This window comes from Acinonyx jubatus, chromosome A1 (genome assembly GCF_027475565.1).
Source record: "Acinonyx jubatus isolate Ajub_Pintada_27869175 chromosome A1, VMU_Ajub_asm_v1.0, whole genome shotgun sequence".
NCBI classification, from domain to species: Eukaryota; Metazoa; Chordata; class Mammalia; order Carnivora; family Felidae; genus Acinonyx; species Acinonyx jubatus.
This window is the reverse complement of record NC_069380.1, coordinates 90,992,133-91,011,317: the sequence shown is the minus strand read 5'-3', so window position 1 is coordinate 91,011,317 and position 19,185 is coordinate 90,992,133. Positions and strand designations below refer to the sequence as shown.

General features: G+C 51.0%; 1 protein-coding gene across 1 annotated transcript in view; it reads right to left on the bottom strand.

The window, feature by feature from the left end:
* Nucleotides 1-19,185, bottom strand: part of COL23A1 (collagen type XXIII alpha 1 chain) — a 351,683-nt gene that overhangs the window by 66,844 nt on the left and 265,654 nt on the right. Inside the window, exon 3 of the mRNA XM_027076904.2 lies at nt 558-602. Within this exon, the coding sequence (XP_026932705.1) occupies nt 558-602 (45 nt within the window). The remainder of the gene's footprint in view (nt 1-557; nt 603-19,185) is intronic.

Genomic DNA, 19,185 nt, shown 5'->3' with positions numbered 1-19,185 from the left:
GACCTTGGATAATGGAAGGGGAGGTGGGGAGCTGGGTGGGGACAGGGTGTGGGGAAGCTTCTAGAAGCTTCACTGCCATGGGGGTGTGCAGGGTGAGTGCATTTTGGGTGAAATGACGGTGGCAGAAGGGTGTGGCAGGAAGGTGGAGGACGCCCCTCTTGGCACTCTGTCAGGCCTGGGGAGGGTAGGGGACACACACAGGAGGGCTGTCGCATTGCGTGGAGAGACAGGGGTCTGGTGGAACTATCAGTGGCCCCCACAAAGGGAAGAGAGTGTTTCAGAGGCTGATCATGACATTCAGGGAATGGCCAAGGGCACAGAGGGACTGTCACTGGCGTTGCAGATGCCAAGAAGCCAAGAAAGGAGGTACCTAACACTGTGGCTCCGGGGACAGTGGCCAGTTGGAAGGCAGAGGAAGACCTGGCCCCAGGGCCACGCATCCTGTGTTATGGGGTGGGGGGGCGTGCGGGGACTGGCACCTCCAGCCAGGTCCCAGGTCTCGATGAGGGCAGACTTCCAGGCCTGGGTTTGGAAACTAAGCAAACGTGGGGACTCACCAGGGTCGCCTCTTCTTCCAGCCTTGCCGCGCCGTCCGGGGGGTCCTAGACAGGAAAACAAGGACAGACTGGTTGAGAAAGGAAGCCAGTGGGCTTGGGCGCAGCAACCCCTGCCTCCCCCCCGCCCTGGCGTCCCCGGGCCTGCACACTGCCCTCACATCCATGGTTCACTTAGTCTCTCACAAGTCATTCCCTACCTGAAGAGACTGACTACCCAGAGACTCAGGAGGCAGAAGAGTCTGGAGCTAGAAACCTGGTCTAAGAGAAGAATAAAGGCAAAACTGAGAGTCCTCTTGCCAAAGGCCTGACAAGTGCTTTTTAATATTCCCTAACATAAAACATCGGAGACAACACATCCCATAGAGACACTATCATGGCTTCCAAATGCCGAAACTCGGTAACATCAGGCGCCGTCCTGTCCACTGACTGACTGTTCTTACTTCGCCGGCTAGAGCCTTCAGCACCTCCCTCCCCCATGGACCCGGGGGAGCTACTCATGAATTTCTCCTAATTGATTGCAGGTAATGGCCACACCAATGTGCAATGTCCTCCATCTATAGTTTTTTTTTTAAGTTTATTTATTTATTCATTTATTTTGAGAGACAGAGCATGAGCTGGGGAGGGGGAGATAAGAGAGGGAGAGAGAGAATCCCAAGCAGGCCCCCAACCTTCAGCAAGGAGCCCAGTGAGGGGCTCGAATTCACAAACCACGAGATCATGACCTGAGCTCGAACCAAGAGTCGGATGCTCAACCAGCTGAGCCACCCAGGCACCCCCTCCATCTACAGGTTTTTAAGCCTTTCTGAATTTGTGACGCGGACCACCCTGGCCTCCGCCTTCTCCCTGCTCTGCCCACGTGGGTCCCCCCCACTCAGCAACCACAACATTGAAGGAGGGGAATGCTGACCAGCCAGCCCCTCTGCCCCAGGTCAGGGGTCCGTTTTCTCAAGTGCTGGGGGAAAAGGTATGCAGAAGTGAAGTCATGTGTACTAGACTTCCATTTGAGATGGCATGTGATACCTCTCCTTCCACGGTGCCCACCCACTGCATGGCAGCCTGGTGGGACACGGATAGGGTAGATCTGCAGATCCACAGGCTATGCCTGTATTACAAGGAACTGCCCCTTCCTATAAAAGTCGACCCTGAACTCCCTCCAAAATCCCTCAGCACAACCACAGAGGAGAGACTGAGGCTGGCCACAAATCAGGTCTGAGGCAGGATGGTTTACTAAGAAATTCATGTGTATGAACTTTCCTTCCTTTCTCCTGTTGTCAAGCGTGCAGTCATGGGGCGCCCTGGCCCAGGGATCGGGACTGGGCATAAAAACAGAAGCAGCCCCAGGTCAGCGGCACTTCTAGACTTTGGTTGAGGCATAATCCTGGATGAAGAGGAGGGAGCATCTTTACGGAAAAGAGAGAGAGAAGAGAGAGACTCCGCTGGATGTGGAACATGCCCCTCGGTGCTATGTTGACTCTAAAACCTTTGCAGGCCTGGGGGTGGGTGAGGATGGATTTCTTTCTTTCTTTATTTTTTTTTTTAATGTTTATTTATTTTTGACAGAGAGAGTGCAAGTGGGGGAGGGGAAGAGAGACTGGGAGACACAGAATCTGAAGCAGGCTCCGGGCTCTGAGCTATCAGTACAGAGCCCGTTGCAGGGCTCGAACCCATGAACCACGAGACAATGACCTGAGCCAAAGTGGGCCGCTTAACCGACTGAGGCACCCAGGTGCCTTGCTTTTTTTTTTTTTTTTTAATGTTTATTTATTTTTGAGAGAGAGAGAGAGAGACAGGGCATGAGTGGGGGAAGGGCAGAGAGAGAGGGAGACACAGAATCCGAAGCAGGCTCCAGGCTCTGAGCTATCAGTACAGAGCCCGTTGCGGGGCTCAAACCCATTAACCACAAGATCATGACTTGAGCCGAAGTCGGGCACTTAACCGACTGAGCCGCTGAGGCGCCCCCAGGATGGACTTCTTGCCAGTCTCATGGATGGGTGTTTGAAGTCAGCATGGTTAAGCATAACTTATTAAAGATGAGAAATGCACTATTTCTTGCACTCTTGAGTTTGCCATTCAAACAAATTTTCATTGTGTTCAAAGACACAACATAAAATGTACCATCTTAGCCATTTTTAAGTGTCCAGTACAGAAGTGTTAACAACACAAACATAGTGCAATGGAGCTCTAGGACTTTCTCATCTTGCAGGATTCGAAACTCTATCTATGGAACAACTCCCCTTTCCCTATTCTCCAGCCCTGGGCCACCACCATTCTGCATTGTTTCTAAGAGTTTGCTTGTTCTAGGTGTCTCATAGAATGCAATCATACAGTATTTGTCTTTTTGTGACTGGCTTGTTTTACTTAATGTAATGTCCTCAAAGTTCACCCATGTGGTAGCAGGTGACAATTTCCTTCTTTTTTTTTTTTAAGGTGAATATTCCACTGTAAGCATACACCGCTTTTTAAAGTTTTATTTATTAATTTTGAATAAGAGAGAGAGAGAAAGCACAAGTAGAGGAGGAACAGAGAGAGAAGGAGAGAGAATCTCAAGCAGGCTCTGCACTATCATCACAGAGCCCAAAGTGGGGCTCAAACTCACGAACTGTGAGCCAAAATCAAGAATCAGATGCTTTAAAAAAAAGAAAAAAGAATCGGACACTTAACCGACTGAGCCCCCTGGGCGCCCCCATACACCACATTTTCTTGATCCATTCACCTCATCCGGTGATGGACACTTGGGTTGCTTCTACCTCTTGACCATTGTGAACAGCACTGCAATGAACATGTGTGTGCAACCATCTCTTCAAGATCCGGGTGTCAATGCTTTTGGCTATATACTTGCAAGCAGGGTTGCTGGGTCATACAGTAATTCCATTTTTAATTTTTTGAGGAACCTCCATCCCATCTTCTATGCTGACAATACCATTTTATGTTCCCACCAACAGTGCACAAAGGCTTCAATTTCTCTATGGGCTCGCTGACCCTTGTTATTTTGTTTTGTCTTGTTTTGTTTTGCTTTTTGGTAGTGGCCACTCTAATGAGTATGATGTGATATCTCATTGTGGTTTTAATTTGCATTTCCTTAATAATTAGTGATGTCGAGCATCTCTTCATATACCTGTTGGCTATTTGTATGTGTATGTCTTCTTTGGAGAAATGTCTATTCAAGCAAGCCCTTTACCCATTTTGTTTTAATTTTTTTTAATGTTTGTTTATTTTTTTTTTTTAAGAAAGAGAGAGACAGAGAGTGAGAGGGAAAGAGAGAGAGACACACACAGAATCCAAAGCAGGCTCCAGGCTCTGAGCTGCCAGCACAGAGCCCTACACGGGGCTCGAACCCAAGAACTGTGAGATCATGACCTGAGCCGAAGTCAGACACTCAACTGACTGAGCCACCCAGGTGCCCGCCCTTTGCTCATTTTTTAGTTGGATTTTTGTGGTCATTGTTGAGTGGCAGGAGTTCCCATCTTCTGGATATTAACCCCTTATCAGGCACATGGTATGCAAACATCATCTCCCATTCTGCAAGTTGCCTTTGTGCTGTTGATTTTTCCCTCTGCTGGGCTGGAGTTTTTAAGTTTGATGTAGCTCAGTTTGTCTATCTTTGCTTTTGTTGCCTTTTTAATCTTTTGAGTTAATTTTTATCTATGGTGTGAGGTGAGGGCCCTGCCGCTTCATTCTTTTGCCTGTGGATATTCAGTTTCCCAACACCATTTGTTGAAGAGCCTGTCTTTTCCCCACTGTATAGCCTTGGCACCTTTGCTGAAGATATTTTGTCCATATAAAGGATGCACCCCTGAGTTTTGAGAGCAGAAGCTCATGCCAGTTACATGGCCCTTGATTTTCCTTGATACTGGACACAGCCCTTGAGTTTTGTACTGGAGTCGCCCAAGGGCCATGTCGACTAGGTAAGGCACTCTCATAACAGACTGGTGAGGGATTTGCAGTTCACGGAGCACCTCCATGTCCATGACCTCAGATGGGACCTGTGATGCCCATGTTGTCCGGTCACCTGCCAACCTGACATCTCCCCGTTGACATCTCAGGCCCACTGAGGCCAAAACATACATCCCGGTCTCCTCCCCAGCTCCTGTATGGGGCTGACTGGGCCTGGGAACCTTGTACAGCTGGCCTGGTGTTAGGCCTTCTCTGCTCTCAGGGCACATCTGTTTTCAGGGAAAGCGAGAGTGTGGGAACAGGAACCCCCACTGGCACACACAGCATCACGCTCCTCTGCTTGTAGGAGGGAAAAGGCCCACGTTCACTCGCAAGGCCCAGCGCCCTGGCTTCTGGCTTCCGGGCTTTCACCAGGTCACAGAGGCTCATGCTTGGCTCTGCCTCAGGCTGAGCTCTTGAGGGGCATGGCAAAAAAGGGGCCCATGAGTGGAAGAGTGAGCCAGGCTCTTCCTGAGCCTGAGAGCTAAAGCACACCGTGGCTTCCTGCTGGTCACTACTGGGTCCGACTGTAAAAGTCTCATCTTGCATAACTCAAGCCAGATGAAGACATTTGCCTTTGCCGAGGCGGCTGAACTAATGGATTTGTCTGGTGGTTCTCCCAGGTGGCACGGTTAGGCAGAAGGCTCGATGAAGAAGGGTGCTAAGCAGGCGAGTGGCTGCCCAGGCAGAGTGGGACCCCCACCTCCCAGAGGCTATGGACAAGTTCCCAGCGGGCCTGGAGTGGGGCAGGGCCTGGGTATTGCTGGGCACCCAGGGCCTGTGGGGCTGCAGGCCTGGCAGGCTTCACAGGACTCCCAAATGAAAGGGCCTTGGTAGAGAAGAGAAGGAGCCTGATGCTTTTGAACCCACTCTGAGGCCAGCCCAAACCAGATACTAGTCTTCTATGTGAGCAACTCACAGAATGACAACTGGTCAACCCTTTGTGCAAACAAACAAAGAAGGGCCCTGGCCCAGTGGTTTGCCCCAGAGCTTTCTCCTCATTGTTTTTCTTCTTTTCTTTCCTTTCTGGAGTGGGGGAAAGCCTCTCCCATGGCTAACACAGATTCAGACATCCAGGTTGCCCTGGGAAGCATCTGGAAGCATGTTTTGAGTGGCCTGCCTACATACAGATGGGGAAACTGAGGCTTTCCGGGGGAAGACAGGTCTTGCCCAAGGATGATGCTCTTGGAAAAATGGTTTCCAGCTGGAAAATCCATCCATGATGAAGACCAGCTTCTGCTATTTTCCCCACCTCTGTGCGGAACCCATACACTGCTGGGTCGGGATTTGGCAGCTGTGGGGACCCCAGTGTTTAACCGTGAATGCTGCCATGGTGGCACCTCGGAGGTGTCCTCCCAGAGGCTGTGTGCCATAGACACCAGCAAGGCAGTGGCTGCCTAGGAGGGGAAAAGACATGACTCATGAGTGATATGTAAGCTGTTTACCTGGAGGAGTTACTCAACCTCTCTGAGCCCTAGGTTCCCAACCCACGAGGGTGAAATTTTAGGGGTGATGGAATTATAGCTGCCTTGCAGAACTGTTAAACAGAAGAGCTGTCAGCAGACACACCAGCTTGGGGGGCACAAATGAGGTGCCTATTTGGGATCCCAGTAAGTAACTGGCTGGAGGGGGCCTTTGGGCCTTCAGAACACGGGGTCCTGATGTAAACGGGCTCTCATGTGTCCACCAGGATGGGCAAAGCTTGAGACACAGTGGCTCTACTTCAGGGACTTCATGGGCAGGGCTTTGTCTGGGGACTTTCCACGTCCCTCATCGCGGTCTAAGGAGCTGGGGATCAGGATGCAGGGGTCAAATGGTTTGGGAATGGGGTTCCTGAAAGAAATCCTGGGTTTTCAGGCCAAGCCCCGGCTCCAGATTGCTGTGGAATGACCTGTGACCACCATCTGCACATGAAGTAACCAGGGAGAACGATGGTTTTCTCGAGCACTGTTTGAAGCCAGACAAAATGGAACAATTTCTAACTCACAAAAATCCGGAGAACTCATACCACCGACCAGCTCCAAAGAGGGGGCCCAAACCCCAGCAGGCTTCCCTTGGAGGTGTCAAGCCCAAGGATGTAGCTCTCAAAATGGTGGTCTCCTCAAGCCTCGATGGCACTAACTGCCTCCAGGATCCCTCCTCCAGCAATGTCTGCCTTACTGCGGCCCTGGGGCTGCCTGCCCAGCCAGGCCATGTAGGGGCCAGCCTGCCCAGGCCCCTGTGTTCTGTGGGCCACTCAGCCCTCAGCCCTTCCCATGCTCCTCCCTCCTGCCAGCCCCTAAGGCCAGGTGGCTTTTTGTGTAATTCATCTTATTGAATCTACACACAGTTCTAGAAAACGCTTTCATCCCATCCCACACCGTTCTCCCTAAAGACTAGGGAAAATGAGGCTCAAAGACATCAAGAAATGCTGCCAGAGGCAACAGAAAAGGTGGAAGCAACCCAAATGTCCATGGATGGGCGAACGGATGAAGAAAATGTGATGTATCCACACAACAGAATATTATTCAGCCTTAAAAAGGAGAGCATTCTGACATGTGCCACAATATGGGTGAACTTTGAGGACGTCACGTCAGGTGAAATCAGCCCATCACAAAAGGACAAATACTATTATGATTGCCCTCATACAAGGTACCTGGAGTTGTCAAATTCATAGAGACAAAAAGAAGGGTGGTTGGCAGGGACTGGGTGGGGGGGCATGGGGACTTAGTATTTAATGGGGACAGGGTTTCCTGTCAGGATGATGAAAAAGTTCTGGAAACAGTGGTGATGGTTGAACAACATCGTGAATATACCACTGACTTATAGCACTTAAAAACACAGTCAAAATGGGGCACCTGGGTGGCTCAGTCGGTTAAGCATCCGACTCGATTTCAGCTCAGGTCATGATCTCCCAGTTCATGAGTTCAAGCCCCACATCGGGCTCTGTGCTGACAACATGGAGCCTGCTTGGGATTCTGTCTCCCTCTCTCTCTGCCCCTCCCCTGCTTGCTCTCTATCTCTCTCTCAAAATAAATAAACAGACATTTACAAAAAACAGTTAAAATGGTAAATTTTATGTTGTGTATATTTTACCAAACCTAAAAAAGGAACTGTTCCCAGGGTTCTCAGCTCCCAAGGACCAGAGCATGACGAAGAACTCAGGGGGGCCTCACAGAGACCACAGAAATGTTGTTGGCAGTGTGGCTAATGACTGAAGCTGCATGTCTACTGAGAGGCTGGCACTGTGTAGTCACAGGGGATGGTGGCATCCCCAAGGTCACACATTGAGGAGATGGTAGAATAGGAATCTGAACCCAGGTCTCTGTGACTCCAGTGCATTGTCCTCTGAACTCTTCGGTCGTTGTGACCAAGGCCAAGTTCTTACCATCATCCCAGGATGTGGCCATAGCCTCATGGGCATTGGAGGCCCCTTTATCTGACCTTCTTCCCAGAACTCTAGGACGGGCCTGGGGATCCGGGGATGTGAATGCCCCAGACCTTCAGTCTGGAGGTCCTTGCAGTTGTCTGAGGCCCCCCCGGCCATCGCTGGAGTGCGCGTTGAGCAGAGAAGGCAGGGGAGGTCCCTGGATTTGAGCATCTAAGATCAGATCACCAAAATACCTCCCCAGATAATTTTGTTTTGTAAGTTTCAGGCCAATCTCGGAGTTGAAAACTCTTGCCCGGGGGAGGGTAGCATTCTCCCTGCTCATTTCCTGCTTGGGCTAATGAAGCCCTCTGTCCCTTGCAGGAGTGGGGCAGGTGTGTCCTGTGGCCACCTGGCAGGTTGCTTGAGCTTGGCCAGTACCGAGGGCCATGCTGTCCTCTGGGAATTAAAATCACAGCTTCTTGCTCAGCACATACAGCTCATTCCAAAAGGGGTTTATTGTCCCCGCAGGCTCCACCATCCACCACGCTACTGGGAGCCCTGCTGCTTTTTGGAAGGTCCTGAAGCAGTTTGGAAGACCAATGCCACAGGCTGCTGGGCTGGTAGGGCAAATGTTTGCTTGGAACCAGGGTTGTGTCCAGGCTGGTGGCGGACTCCCACAGCCCCAGGGACCAGACCTGGCAAGCCCACTTAGATATCATGCCATTTACCGACTGAACGAACAGGGTCCATCGCAGGGGGCGGGGGGCAGGCTGGCAGATGACCCCAACGTCACATTCACAAAGGGCCTCAAATGTGGACACTGTTATCCTCTCCAAAGGAGCGGATAGTCCTGGATGGCTCCAGCGGCCCCCAACAGTGTTTAATAAAAACAAGTTAGGTGGTACCATTTACTGAGTGCTTTACGGTTGGTACTAATCTTGGTTCACAGTATGAACCGAGCTTTTCTTCATATTGAACCTATGAGGAAAACTACCATTATCATCTCTGCTTTATAGATGGAGACACTGAGGTACAGAGAGATGAAGTGACCTTCCGAGTCATACAGCCAGTAGTAGGTGGGGCCATGCAATGTAGGCCCTGGGACCACGTGTCCAAACCCTGCTGCCTGCCTCCCGCACAAGAAGATGCTGTTGAAGGTGAGAGGTTCTAATAGTCCATGAGGTCTAGTACGACTTCTTTTTTTTACATTTATTTATTTTTTTGAGAGACATAGAGAAAGCACAAGCTGAGGAGGGGCAGAGAGAGAAGGAGACACAATCCAAAGCAGGCTCCAGGCTCCGAGCACAGAGCCCGAGGCGGGGCTCCAACTCACAAGCCGTGAGATCATGACCTGAGCCCAAGTCGGATGTTCAACGGACTCAGCCACCCAGGTGCCCCTGTCTAGTTCCACCTCTTGGGGTTTGTTATTATTATTATTATGTGTGTGTGTGTGTGTGTGTGTGTGTGTATATATATATATAATGTTTATTTATTTTTGAGAGAGAGAGAGCAAGCAGGGGTGGGACAGACAGAGAGAGAGGACAGAGGATTCAAAGTGGGCTCTGTGCTGACCACAGAGGGCCCAATGGGGGGCTCAAACTCAAGAACTGGGAGATCATGACCTGAGCCAAAGTCGGATCCTCAACCCACTGAGCCTCCAGGCAATCCTGTTATTAGTATATTTTTATTTTTTTTGACGTTTATTTATTTTTAAGAGACAGAGAGAGACAGAGCATGAGTGGTGGAGGGGAAGAGAGAGAGGGAGACACAGAATCCGAAGCAGGCTCCAGGCTCTGAGCTGTCAGCACTTAGCCCGAGGCGGGGCTTGAACCCATGAACTGCGAGATCATGACCTCAGCTGAGGAAGCCGGACACTTAACCGACTGAGCCACCCAGGTGCCCCTGTGATATTTTAAAAAATACTGGGAACCACACAAAATGGAAAGGGCCTGGGGATGGCTCTCAGAGGCCTGTGAATTAAATACTGAATTAAAAGGCCACATGCTACCACCAGCACTGGAGGCCTGGAATGACTCGGGCCCAATTTTGGCATGCTCTCCTCACGCCATCTGAAGTGCCTGCCCTTTCCAGGCTGGTTCCTCTTCTTGGGTCAGGAGAGGCTTTACTAAAGCATTTAAAACAGGATCAAGGAGTTCAGACCTATTACTCATGTGGGTGGCACACCAAACCCAAGAACCATCTCCCATGGGTCCTGGTGGGATGGGCTCAGGCAAGGTGGGGGGAGGGGGCAGACCCGCTGACACTTGCTGACCCATGCAGGCCACACGCTGGGAACTTCTGCCATCTCTCTTGCTCTCTTTTTTTACTTTAAAGAGAGGAAGAGAGAGAGAGCGCAACAGCATGTGTGCACTTGAGCGTATAAGCAAGTGGGGAGGGGCAAAGGGAGCGAGAATCCCAAGCAGGTTCCACGCTCAGCGCAGAGCCTCACGCGGGACTCAGATACCACAACCCTGGGATCATGACCTGAACTGAAATCAAGAGTTGGACGTTTGAGCGACTGAGCCACCCAGGCGCCCAGTTCTGCTCTCTCTTTAAGCCTGATCATAACTCAGAGATGTGGGTATGATCAGCCCTGATTACAGAAAAGGAAATTGAGGCCCAAAGGGAGGTGACCTGTCCAAGTCACAGAGTTACTCAGGGGCCAAGAGGTGGGCTCAGGTCTGCCAGGGCTCTTGTTGGTACCAAGTGCCTTACTTTGGGGGAAATGGGCTGTGGTTTAGGCACCAGACCTAAAAATATGGAATGTCTCATCCAGACACAAGAGTGAGAAGGACTTAGAAAGAAGGAGAACACGGGTGGATGGTGTTCAGAGTGACAGGGCTCATGGAAGGGCTTCTGGTCGACGATGTGTGGGGCTGCCAGGGTCCTGTATCTTAGTGCAGAGACTTTAGGGGACTTCTTGAAGGATCCTTCTGAGTGACGGATGTAAGGTACACGGGTACCCCATGTTGGGGCCACCCGGTCACAGGCCATTTCTTGGGCTTAGCAGATGCCCTCCCCACTGCCCTTGACTCAGGCTATGGAAGGGACTAAGCAAATTCACACGAAGAATGAGGGTCTGGGAGATACCATGGCACTCCTCTCCCATGGGGCTCAAAGCATCTCTGAAGGGTAAAGAGGCCCTGACCAGCCAGCTGGCCTGGACTGGAAGAAGTGTGTAGGGAGGGACTCTCTACCCCTGCCCGGGCTCTCAAAAGGTGGAGGTTGGGAGGTTACCCTGAATATGGAAAGAGCTGGTGCCCAGGCAAAGAAAGATATTGGATACCAAGAAATTGCGGCTGCCCAGGCAGGGAGTACATCCGGAGCACCAGCTGTGGGTCACTGGTGTTAGGTACAAAAGCTTGGGGTGACTCTCTGGGGCTCGGCCAGACCCAGATCTGTGCTGGTGCAAATCAGCTTCTCCCCAGAGCCTATCATCTCCTGAGATCCTGTTTCCTGTTGGAAAACAGGCTCCAGAGAGACGCACAGAAACCAGCACACCCCAAATATACCAAATTCCTCAACTCCCCACTCACCCCAAAGCCTTAATCACTGACATATGGGCCAATGTGTATCCCTTCGAACTTAACGAAGGCCAGGATTTATTGCTTGCAGAGAATGAAAAGCTTTTTATTTTTTATTTTTTACTTTATTTTATTTTGAACTTAAAAGCCATTCATGAGAGCTTTGATTTTCATGAGAACGCCTCATAACCTGCAGGTTAACAGCCCCACCCTGCCCCAAGCAGAAGGTCCTAGAAAAGGGCAGGTGAGGCTGGGCAGCTGGAGGTCTTTGGAACGTGGCCAGCACGGTGTGGCCATGGACTTAGGGAATGACACTCAGGAAAAAAGGTGGCCACTTAGCCCGAGCCACCTGCTTCAAGGTGATCTGACCCCGTGGGCCCTGGACCTTGGACTCTAGGCTCCTTGGGACAGGAAAACAAAGCTTCCTGGAAGGAAGGCCATGCCAGCCGCCAGCAGGGCCTAGGTGTTTTAACTTATGCATCTAGTAAATATGGGGAGCTGGTGGGTGCTAGGGTGACCAACCATTGCAGTGTGCCCAGGACTTCTCTAGGACTTTTAGGCAAATTGGGATAGGTGGTCACTCCGGCAGGCAGCCGGTGAGGAAGGAGGCTCTCAGCACTGCCTATGTACTGCCTGCTCCCTCTCACTCCCCACCCTCTGCCACAAGGCCTTCCTTCTGCTTCTTGAATTCTGCCCGGCCTACTCTTACCTCAGGACCTTTGCACGTACATCTCTACATGGCTGACTCTTCACTGTGCCTTCCCTGGTGACTGTCCGAAGTGGCCTGCCCCTAGGCACTCTCTGTGATATTTTCCTGTTTTTATTTTCTTCCAGCCACTTCTCCGTCTTATTGATTTTATTTGCCTTTTAGGATTTATGGTTTCTGTCTCCCTGGTAGAACGTCAGTTCCCTGAGGACTACTGGTTCATGAATGGGGCCTGACATACGGGCTGGTGCTGAACAAATGGTCAGGGCATGAATGAACTCTGCTCTCGTTGTGGGAGAGCCCTGAGGTCCTGGGACCCTGACGACAGACAGCAGGAAGGACGCAGAGCCCTTTTGAGTCCAGGAGAAGGAGGAGGGATATAAACTCCGAGGCACCTGCTGGCTGATGGGTGTGCAACCAGACCTTATGTAATTCTCACAGTGGACCCACGGGGGCAGGGACACTAGTGCCCCTTGTTACAGAGCGAGGGAGGGACAAGGGCTACCCAAAGTCAACAGGCCCCACAGCCTGGGCCCACCGACAGGACTCAAGTGTGAAGAACCTGCTGCAGCTTCACAGACCACTCGCTGCAGAGGAGCCAAGAGCCAGTGTGGGAAGATTCGAGGGGCCCCGAGGGGCTGCTCCCAGCACTATTGACTCACACTCTCAAGGGGCCTCGAGTAATTCACCATTTGTTTTTCTTGACCCCCAGGGCCAGGGCTGAGGCCCACACTCCCGCTGGAGAGTTTCAGCTGTCAAGAGCCGGGTCTGATTTCCCAGGCCCTCATTTGCTGAGTCTGCCTGGCTCAGAGGGGACTCCACCCGCTTCCCTGCCACCCAGTCAGCGGCTCCCTGCCCTTGGATGTTGTTGGGCCCTTACGGAGGGCCTGGGACCTGCCCTCCCTCCACACTCAGACAATCGGGTGCCAGCAGGCCCTTCTACTTCAACACTTGTTCTTTCTCCTGACCCCGGGGCGCTCAGTAACACTGGGCCCGGCCATGTTTAGGGCAGCGTTATTGTCTGACCAGCTTTATTGAGATAGAATTCACACACCACACAACTCACCCTTTCAATCTATTACACTATAGTTTTAAACATTTTTATTCTCTCCTTTTTCTAATGTTTATTTACTTATTTTTGAGAGAAAGAGAGGGTGAGCCAGGGAGGGGCAGAGAGAGAGGTGGGGAGAGAATCCCAACCAGGTTCCATGCTGCCAGCTCAGCACTTGACGTGGAGCTCGATCCCACAAATCATGACATCGTGACCTGAGCTGAAATCAAGAGTCCGAGGCTTAACTGACTGAGCCCCTGAGGCGCCCCTCATTTTTATTATTTCTGAAAAATAATAAGTGGTAAGTTTATTTCTTAAAAATTGTGGTCACCGAAAAGTGACTATCTTCACCATTGTTGAGATACAGTTGAGCGGCATTAAGCATGTTCACGCTGTTGTGCAACAATCACCCTCATCCATCTCCAGAACTCTCTTGTCTTGCAAAACTGAAGCTCTGTCCCCGTTAAACACCAACTTCCCATCCCCGATCCTGCCGGCTCCTGGCCACCACCGCTCCCCTTTCTGTCTCTATGGATTTGCCTGCTCTAGATATGTCATATGAATGGGATCGCACAGTATCTGTCCTTTCATGACCAGCTTGTTTCAGTCTGAGGCCCGCAAGGGTCAGCATCTTCTTCCTTTTTGGGGCACGTGGGTGGCTCAGTCGGTTAAGTGTGCGACTCTTGATTTCAGCTCAGGTCATGATCTTAAGGTTGTGAGACTGAGCCCCGAGTCAGGGTGGTTCTCTCCCAAATGCCAGAACATCATCGAGGCGTGGTCAGCCGCATAGAGCACCCGGTGGGGTTTCATACCTAGAGGCAGTGCTCAGAAAGTGTGGGCAGGTGCATCCACTCACGTTCCTGGGGTCTGCCGGGTGGATGATGATGCTCTTCTCTGAGACAGGGAATTCAGAGGGAGAAAGGAACTGGGGACAGTGATTAGGCTGTTCAGTTACTTTCCACCAGCACTGGTGAGGGACTTCTGTCTCAGCTCAGAATAGCCTGTGGCTGGAGCATGAACTCTGGCACCAGACCACCCTGGGCCAAATCCTGGCCTTGTCACTTGACGCTGTGTGACCCCAAGCCAGTGACTTGCTCTCTCTGAGTCCATTTTCCTCCTCGATAGGATGAGATAGACGGTGGCTGTGGAGAGTACATTAGGATTGACATGACAGAGCTCAGAACAGCACCTGGCATACAGTAAACACTTACTAATCCTAACAGTAGTAGGAGCAGAAATAATCTCTGGTGGTTTATGAGTTTTGTAAACTCACAATTGGCCTCCAGCCTCCATCCCCTGAGCACACAGAAGATAACATAGCACCATAGAAAGTACCTGAGGCTTGTAATATTTTGTAGGAAACAAAGAGATGTTTAAAGAGAGAGAAGGGGGGCGCCTGGGTGGCTCAGTCGGTTAAGCATCCGACTTCGGCTCAGGTCACGATCTCGTGGTTCGTGCATTCAAGCCCCGCGTCGGGCTCTGTGCTGACAGCTCAGAGCCTGGAGCCTGCTTTGGATTCTGTGTCTCCCTCTCTCTCTGCTCCTCCCTCACTCACGTTCTCTCTCTCTCTCAAAAAAACAAACAAACAAACAAAAAACCATACAAAAATTAGAGAGAGAATAAATCAATTGGTTTTCCAGTGTGTTTGCTGGACCAGCAAATTATACTTATAAAAAATGCAAATTCTTGGGTCACTCCAGCTCCACTGAATCTGAAACTGGAGTGGGGCTGAGCCCCCAGCCACCTGAGCACTTTCAAAAGTAACCCCAGCACGCCCCCTCCCCCACACCGCCTCCACTGCAAGCAGTAAGTGACCCAGGAGCTGCCTGAGTCTGGGGACACCCAGGCGTCTCTGGCCAGAAAATAGCATGTGAATAGATGGGACAAGCTCCAAGCAGAACCCATTTCTTTTTCTTAAAAAAAAAAAAAAAAAAAGGAAAGAAAAGAAAAGAAAAAAAAGCAAGTGTTTTGGAATTGGACACAGCTGGCTTTGAATCCCAGTTCTGCCATACACCAGCTGTGTGACTTGGGACAAGTTCCTTTTCTCTAAGCGTCTTTTAGTTCCTCTGCAGGGTAAAATAACTCCCACCTTCTTGGCTGGGATGTGGGCACACTGCCTTGTACATGGCAGGCCCACAGGCAGGAGCCCCCTTCCCTGCTCCCCATGGCATCACAGCACCCCTCCAGAGCTCTGGGAACAGTCCAAGTAGCACTGACGTCTCCCCATTACAGAAGCCTGATGGAGAACTGTGCTCCACTAAGATCCTGAGCCCCACCTCCTAACACCATCACATCGGGGGTAAGGACTTTAATATCTGAGTTCAGGGGGGACAAACGTTCAGGTTATAACAATGGTGCAACACGGATGAACCTTGAAGACATTATGCTAGGTAAAATCAGCCAGACACAAAAGGAGAAATCCTGTGTGATTCTATATCAGTGAAATAGCTAGATGTCTAGAACAGACAAATTCATAGGCAGGAAATAGATCAGAGATTACAAGGGGTTGGGGGAAGGGGGAATGGGGAGTTAGTGCTTAATAGGTACAGAGTTTCTTTTGGGGCCAGTGATAAAGATTCAGAACAAGACAGTGGTGATGGTTGCACATTATAAATGTGCCAAATGGCCACTGAACTGTAGTACATTGAAGAGTGGTTTAAAAGCGGTTTAAAAGGCACATTTTATGTGTAATTTACTAGCATTTAAAAAAGTAATATAGTAACAAAATGTGGTATATACATACGATAGAATACTGTATACTATTCAGCCTTAAAAAAGGAGAACCTTTTTTTTTTTAATGTCTATTTATTTATTTTGGAGAGAGAGTGCACAAGTGGTTAAGGGGCAGGGAGAGACAGAGAGAGAGAAAATCCCAAGCAGACTCCATGCTTTTAGCACAGAGCCTGACTCAGGGCTTGAACCCCCAAACCATGAGATCATGACCTGAGCTGAAATCAAGAGTCAGACGCTCAACTGACTGAGCCACCCAGGCGCCCCTGGCATTTTTCCATGTCTTACTGGAAGCCTCACAATGAGGCTTGCCACAATGTGGCAAGACACTATTACCCCCATGTCATTGCTGTGGATCTGCAACACCAAGATGTTAAGTTACAGGCCTCAAATCACAGTCAGGAAGAGAAAGAACCAGAGTCGCCCCCACTCTGTCCCTGCGGGGTCCCTACCAGCATCTCTCCATGGATCGATGGTCACAGCCTCCTCCGTGGCTCTCTTGTCTCCTGTCATTCTCTACCCAGCAGTCAGGTCCTTCGGAACCACAAATCTGATCCCACCACTTCCCCTTAAAGCCATCCATGGGCTCCCCACTGTCCTGGAGACACACAGCCTGAGCTCCTCAGCCTTTCCGGCTGAGCCAGGTGCCCCCTTCTGGCCTGCTCTGCCCACCCCCCACTGAGTTGTCCTCCATACATCTCTTCTGGCCCACCTTTTGCTAGAACCCCTGGCCCAGAACATGCACCAGCCCCTGAGCTGTGTTGCTCATGTCTCCAAATGTCCTTTCTCCCATTTCTTGCCAGGAAAGCTCCTATTCATCCTTCAAGACCTAGACAAGTCATGGACTGTCTTCAGGGAAGCCTTCCTCACTGCCCACTCTTGGGCCCAGGGATAGTCACTTGCTACAGTACTTGTTAGTGCACTGGGATGGAGCTGTCTGCCCATCTGTCCAGTCTGCCTTGGTCCTCTAAGAGCAGGGTCTGAGGCCCAGGCCAAATCCAGCTAAACTGGACCAAGGTGGATGGTCGCCAGTGGCCCTGTAAAGTCCAGGGCGTCCCCCAGTGGCTTGCGTCTGGGTCTGATCTCTGGTGGGCACTGGAAAAGAAGATGCGCTCTTTTCTCCTTAATTGTTAAGCACTTGTGACCGTCCCCCTCTGCCCCCTGGGGTGGGAAACTGCCAGTTTATGAACCCAGGGCAAGGTCTTTCCAGCCAGGGCTGCTGGAAACCACTTGGGGCAGATAGAGTCCGGGTGCACTGCTCTTAACTGCTCTCCGGGGACAGCCCTGAGCCCCCAGATAATTAGCCACATGTGTGTGGGAGACAGGCCTGTTTTTTTTTCCCAAGGATTTATGAGACGGGGGAGTATTCTCATTGACCTCCATTTCAGGAAAGGCCTCTTTCTGGAACACTTGCCGAATATATTCCATCAACAGTAAAGCACATATGCTCACAGTAAGCCTGCTTGACATCGTCATACCCGGCATATGTTTCCTGTCTCGTGCGCATTTTAGCAACTCGCTCTGGGGGCTGCGTATGTTTCTGAGGGTCCCCAAACAAAGCTGCGAAGGAAGCACTTATAATTTACCCTTCATGAAAGCCATCACTGCTCTTTGCAAACATACTTAGAAGTGGGTTCAAAGTTTATTTAGAGAAAAAAAATTTTTTTTAATAGACAGAAGGAGAGTGTTTGTGAATTCTTTCTCCCAAGCCCTCCCCCTTGGGACCCTGGGAACAACTCCTCAGCTCACAGACACGGACACTGAGACTGTGAACGTGTGGCCATGGGGTCCTCTGTCCGCTCAGGTGGTTCTCGAATTCATCTTCTGTTTACTCACTTGTTATGCTTTTTCCACCTCCATCCCACTGCCTTTCTTTTCCTTCTACTCAGGCACTGTTACCTCATAATTCATTCATCCATTTAGCCCTCCGTGGAAAAATGGCTCAATACATAGTATTGGGTAAATGAGCGGTGTTACTTATTCAGGCAATCAAATATCCACCTGGATATTTGTTCACCCGTCCGTTCATTGAATTACCCATCTTCATTCATCCATCCTTTCGCTCATTTTTCTGTCCCACATTAACCCACTCTGTGCCAGGCACCTGGGATGGTCACAAGGAGCTGGGAGGTGACAGGCAAGCAGCCAATCACAGCGCAGCATGGGGAGTGAGGTCACGGAGATGGGCAGGTGCAGTGGGGGCCCCGGGGAAAGGTCCAGGATGCCTGGGATCGGTGCCGGTACAGAAGGGAAGGCAGAGCCATGCACAGGTGGAAAACTTGCCCCCCTTCCCTGTCTCCCAGAACCCACGGACAGCAGCATGGAGTCCTGGCCACACCACCCCATGGCCTGAAACTCCACCTGTGCCTTATAGACATGTTATGTCAGAAACAACCCTCTTGACTGGGCCTGTTCAAATCTGTCTCTGTCTTAGTGTATTTATTTTGAGGGAGAGAGAGAGAGAGAGAGCATGCACACAAGAGCGGGGGAGGGGCAGAGACAGAGGGAGAAAGAGAAATCCTAAGCAGGCTCCGCAGTGCAGAGCCCGAGGCGGGGCTCGAACTCACGAATTGTGACATCATGGCCTGAGCCAAAATCAAGAGTCAGATGCTCAACTGGCTGAGCCACCCAGGTTCCCCTGTCTCTCTCTTATTGATCCTTACAGTAATCCTGTACCTCCACCCTGGAGGAACCTGGGGCTTGGGAGAGGGGAGGGCAGACAGGATGTGACAGAGCCCACCTGTCACAATTGAAGGACTGCTGGTCAGTCTAGGTAGCTCACTGCAGCCACTGGTCAGTAGGTGGCCCTCAGGACAGCTCCAGCCACTAGCTTATCTGCTCCTCTGAAGGCTTCCAGGGTGCTTGGGACTTGGGCTTGATTGCTTGGGGTCGGGGTTCTCCCTGCACCCCATAGGTCCCAGAGCTAATGGGACATCCCTGGCAGATAAACTGTGATCCCTCTCCAGGAAGCCTAGGGCTAAAAGTCCCCCAACCTCCCCAACCCCTGGCTCAAACCCTGCTATGTCACTGCCTCTCTTCTCCTGGCCTTGGGCCAAGGGGCTAAGGAAGAAAGCCTCGCTTGCAGAGCAGGGACCACGCAGGCCAAATTCCAGGCTCTGGTCAGGCCCTGGGCTCTGGGTCCTGCAGAGAGCGTGGCCATGGTCCCAGAGAGAGCATTCTGGGAGCTAGCTTGCCCAACACTGCCCCGCCTGGGCAAGAATGGCAGGCAGTCCCTCTGCAGGGCCTCAGAAAGAAAGAAGTTATATTCAAGTCTGCTCAGAGGTCTTTAATGTTATGTGGTACATTAATGAATCGTGTGGCTCAATTAATTTATT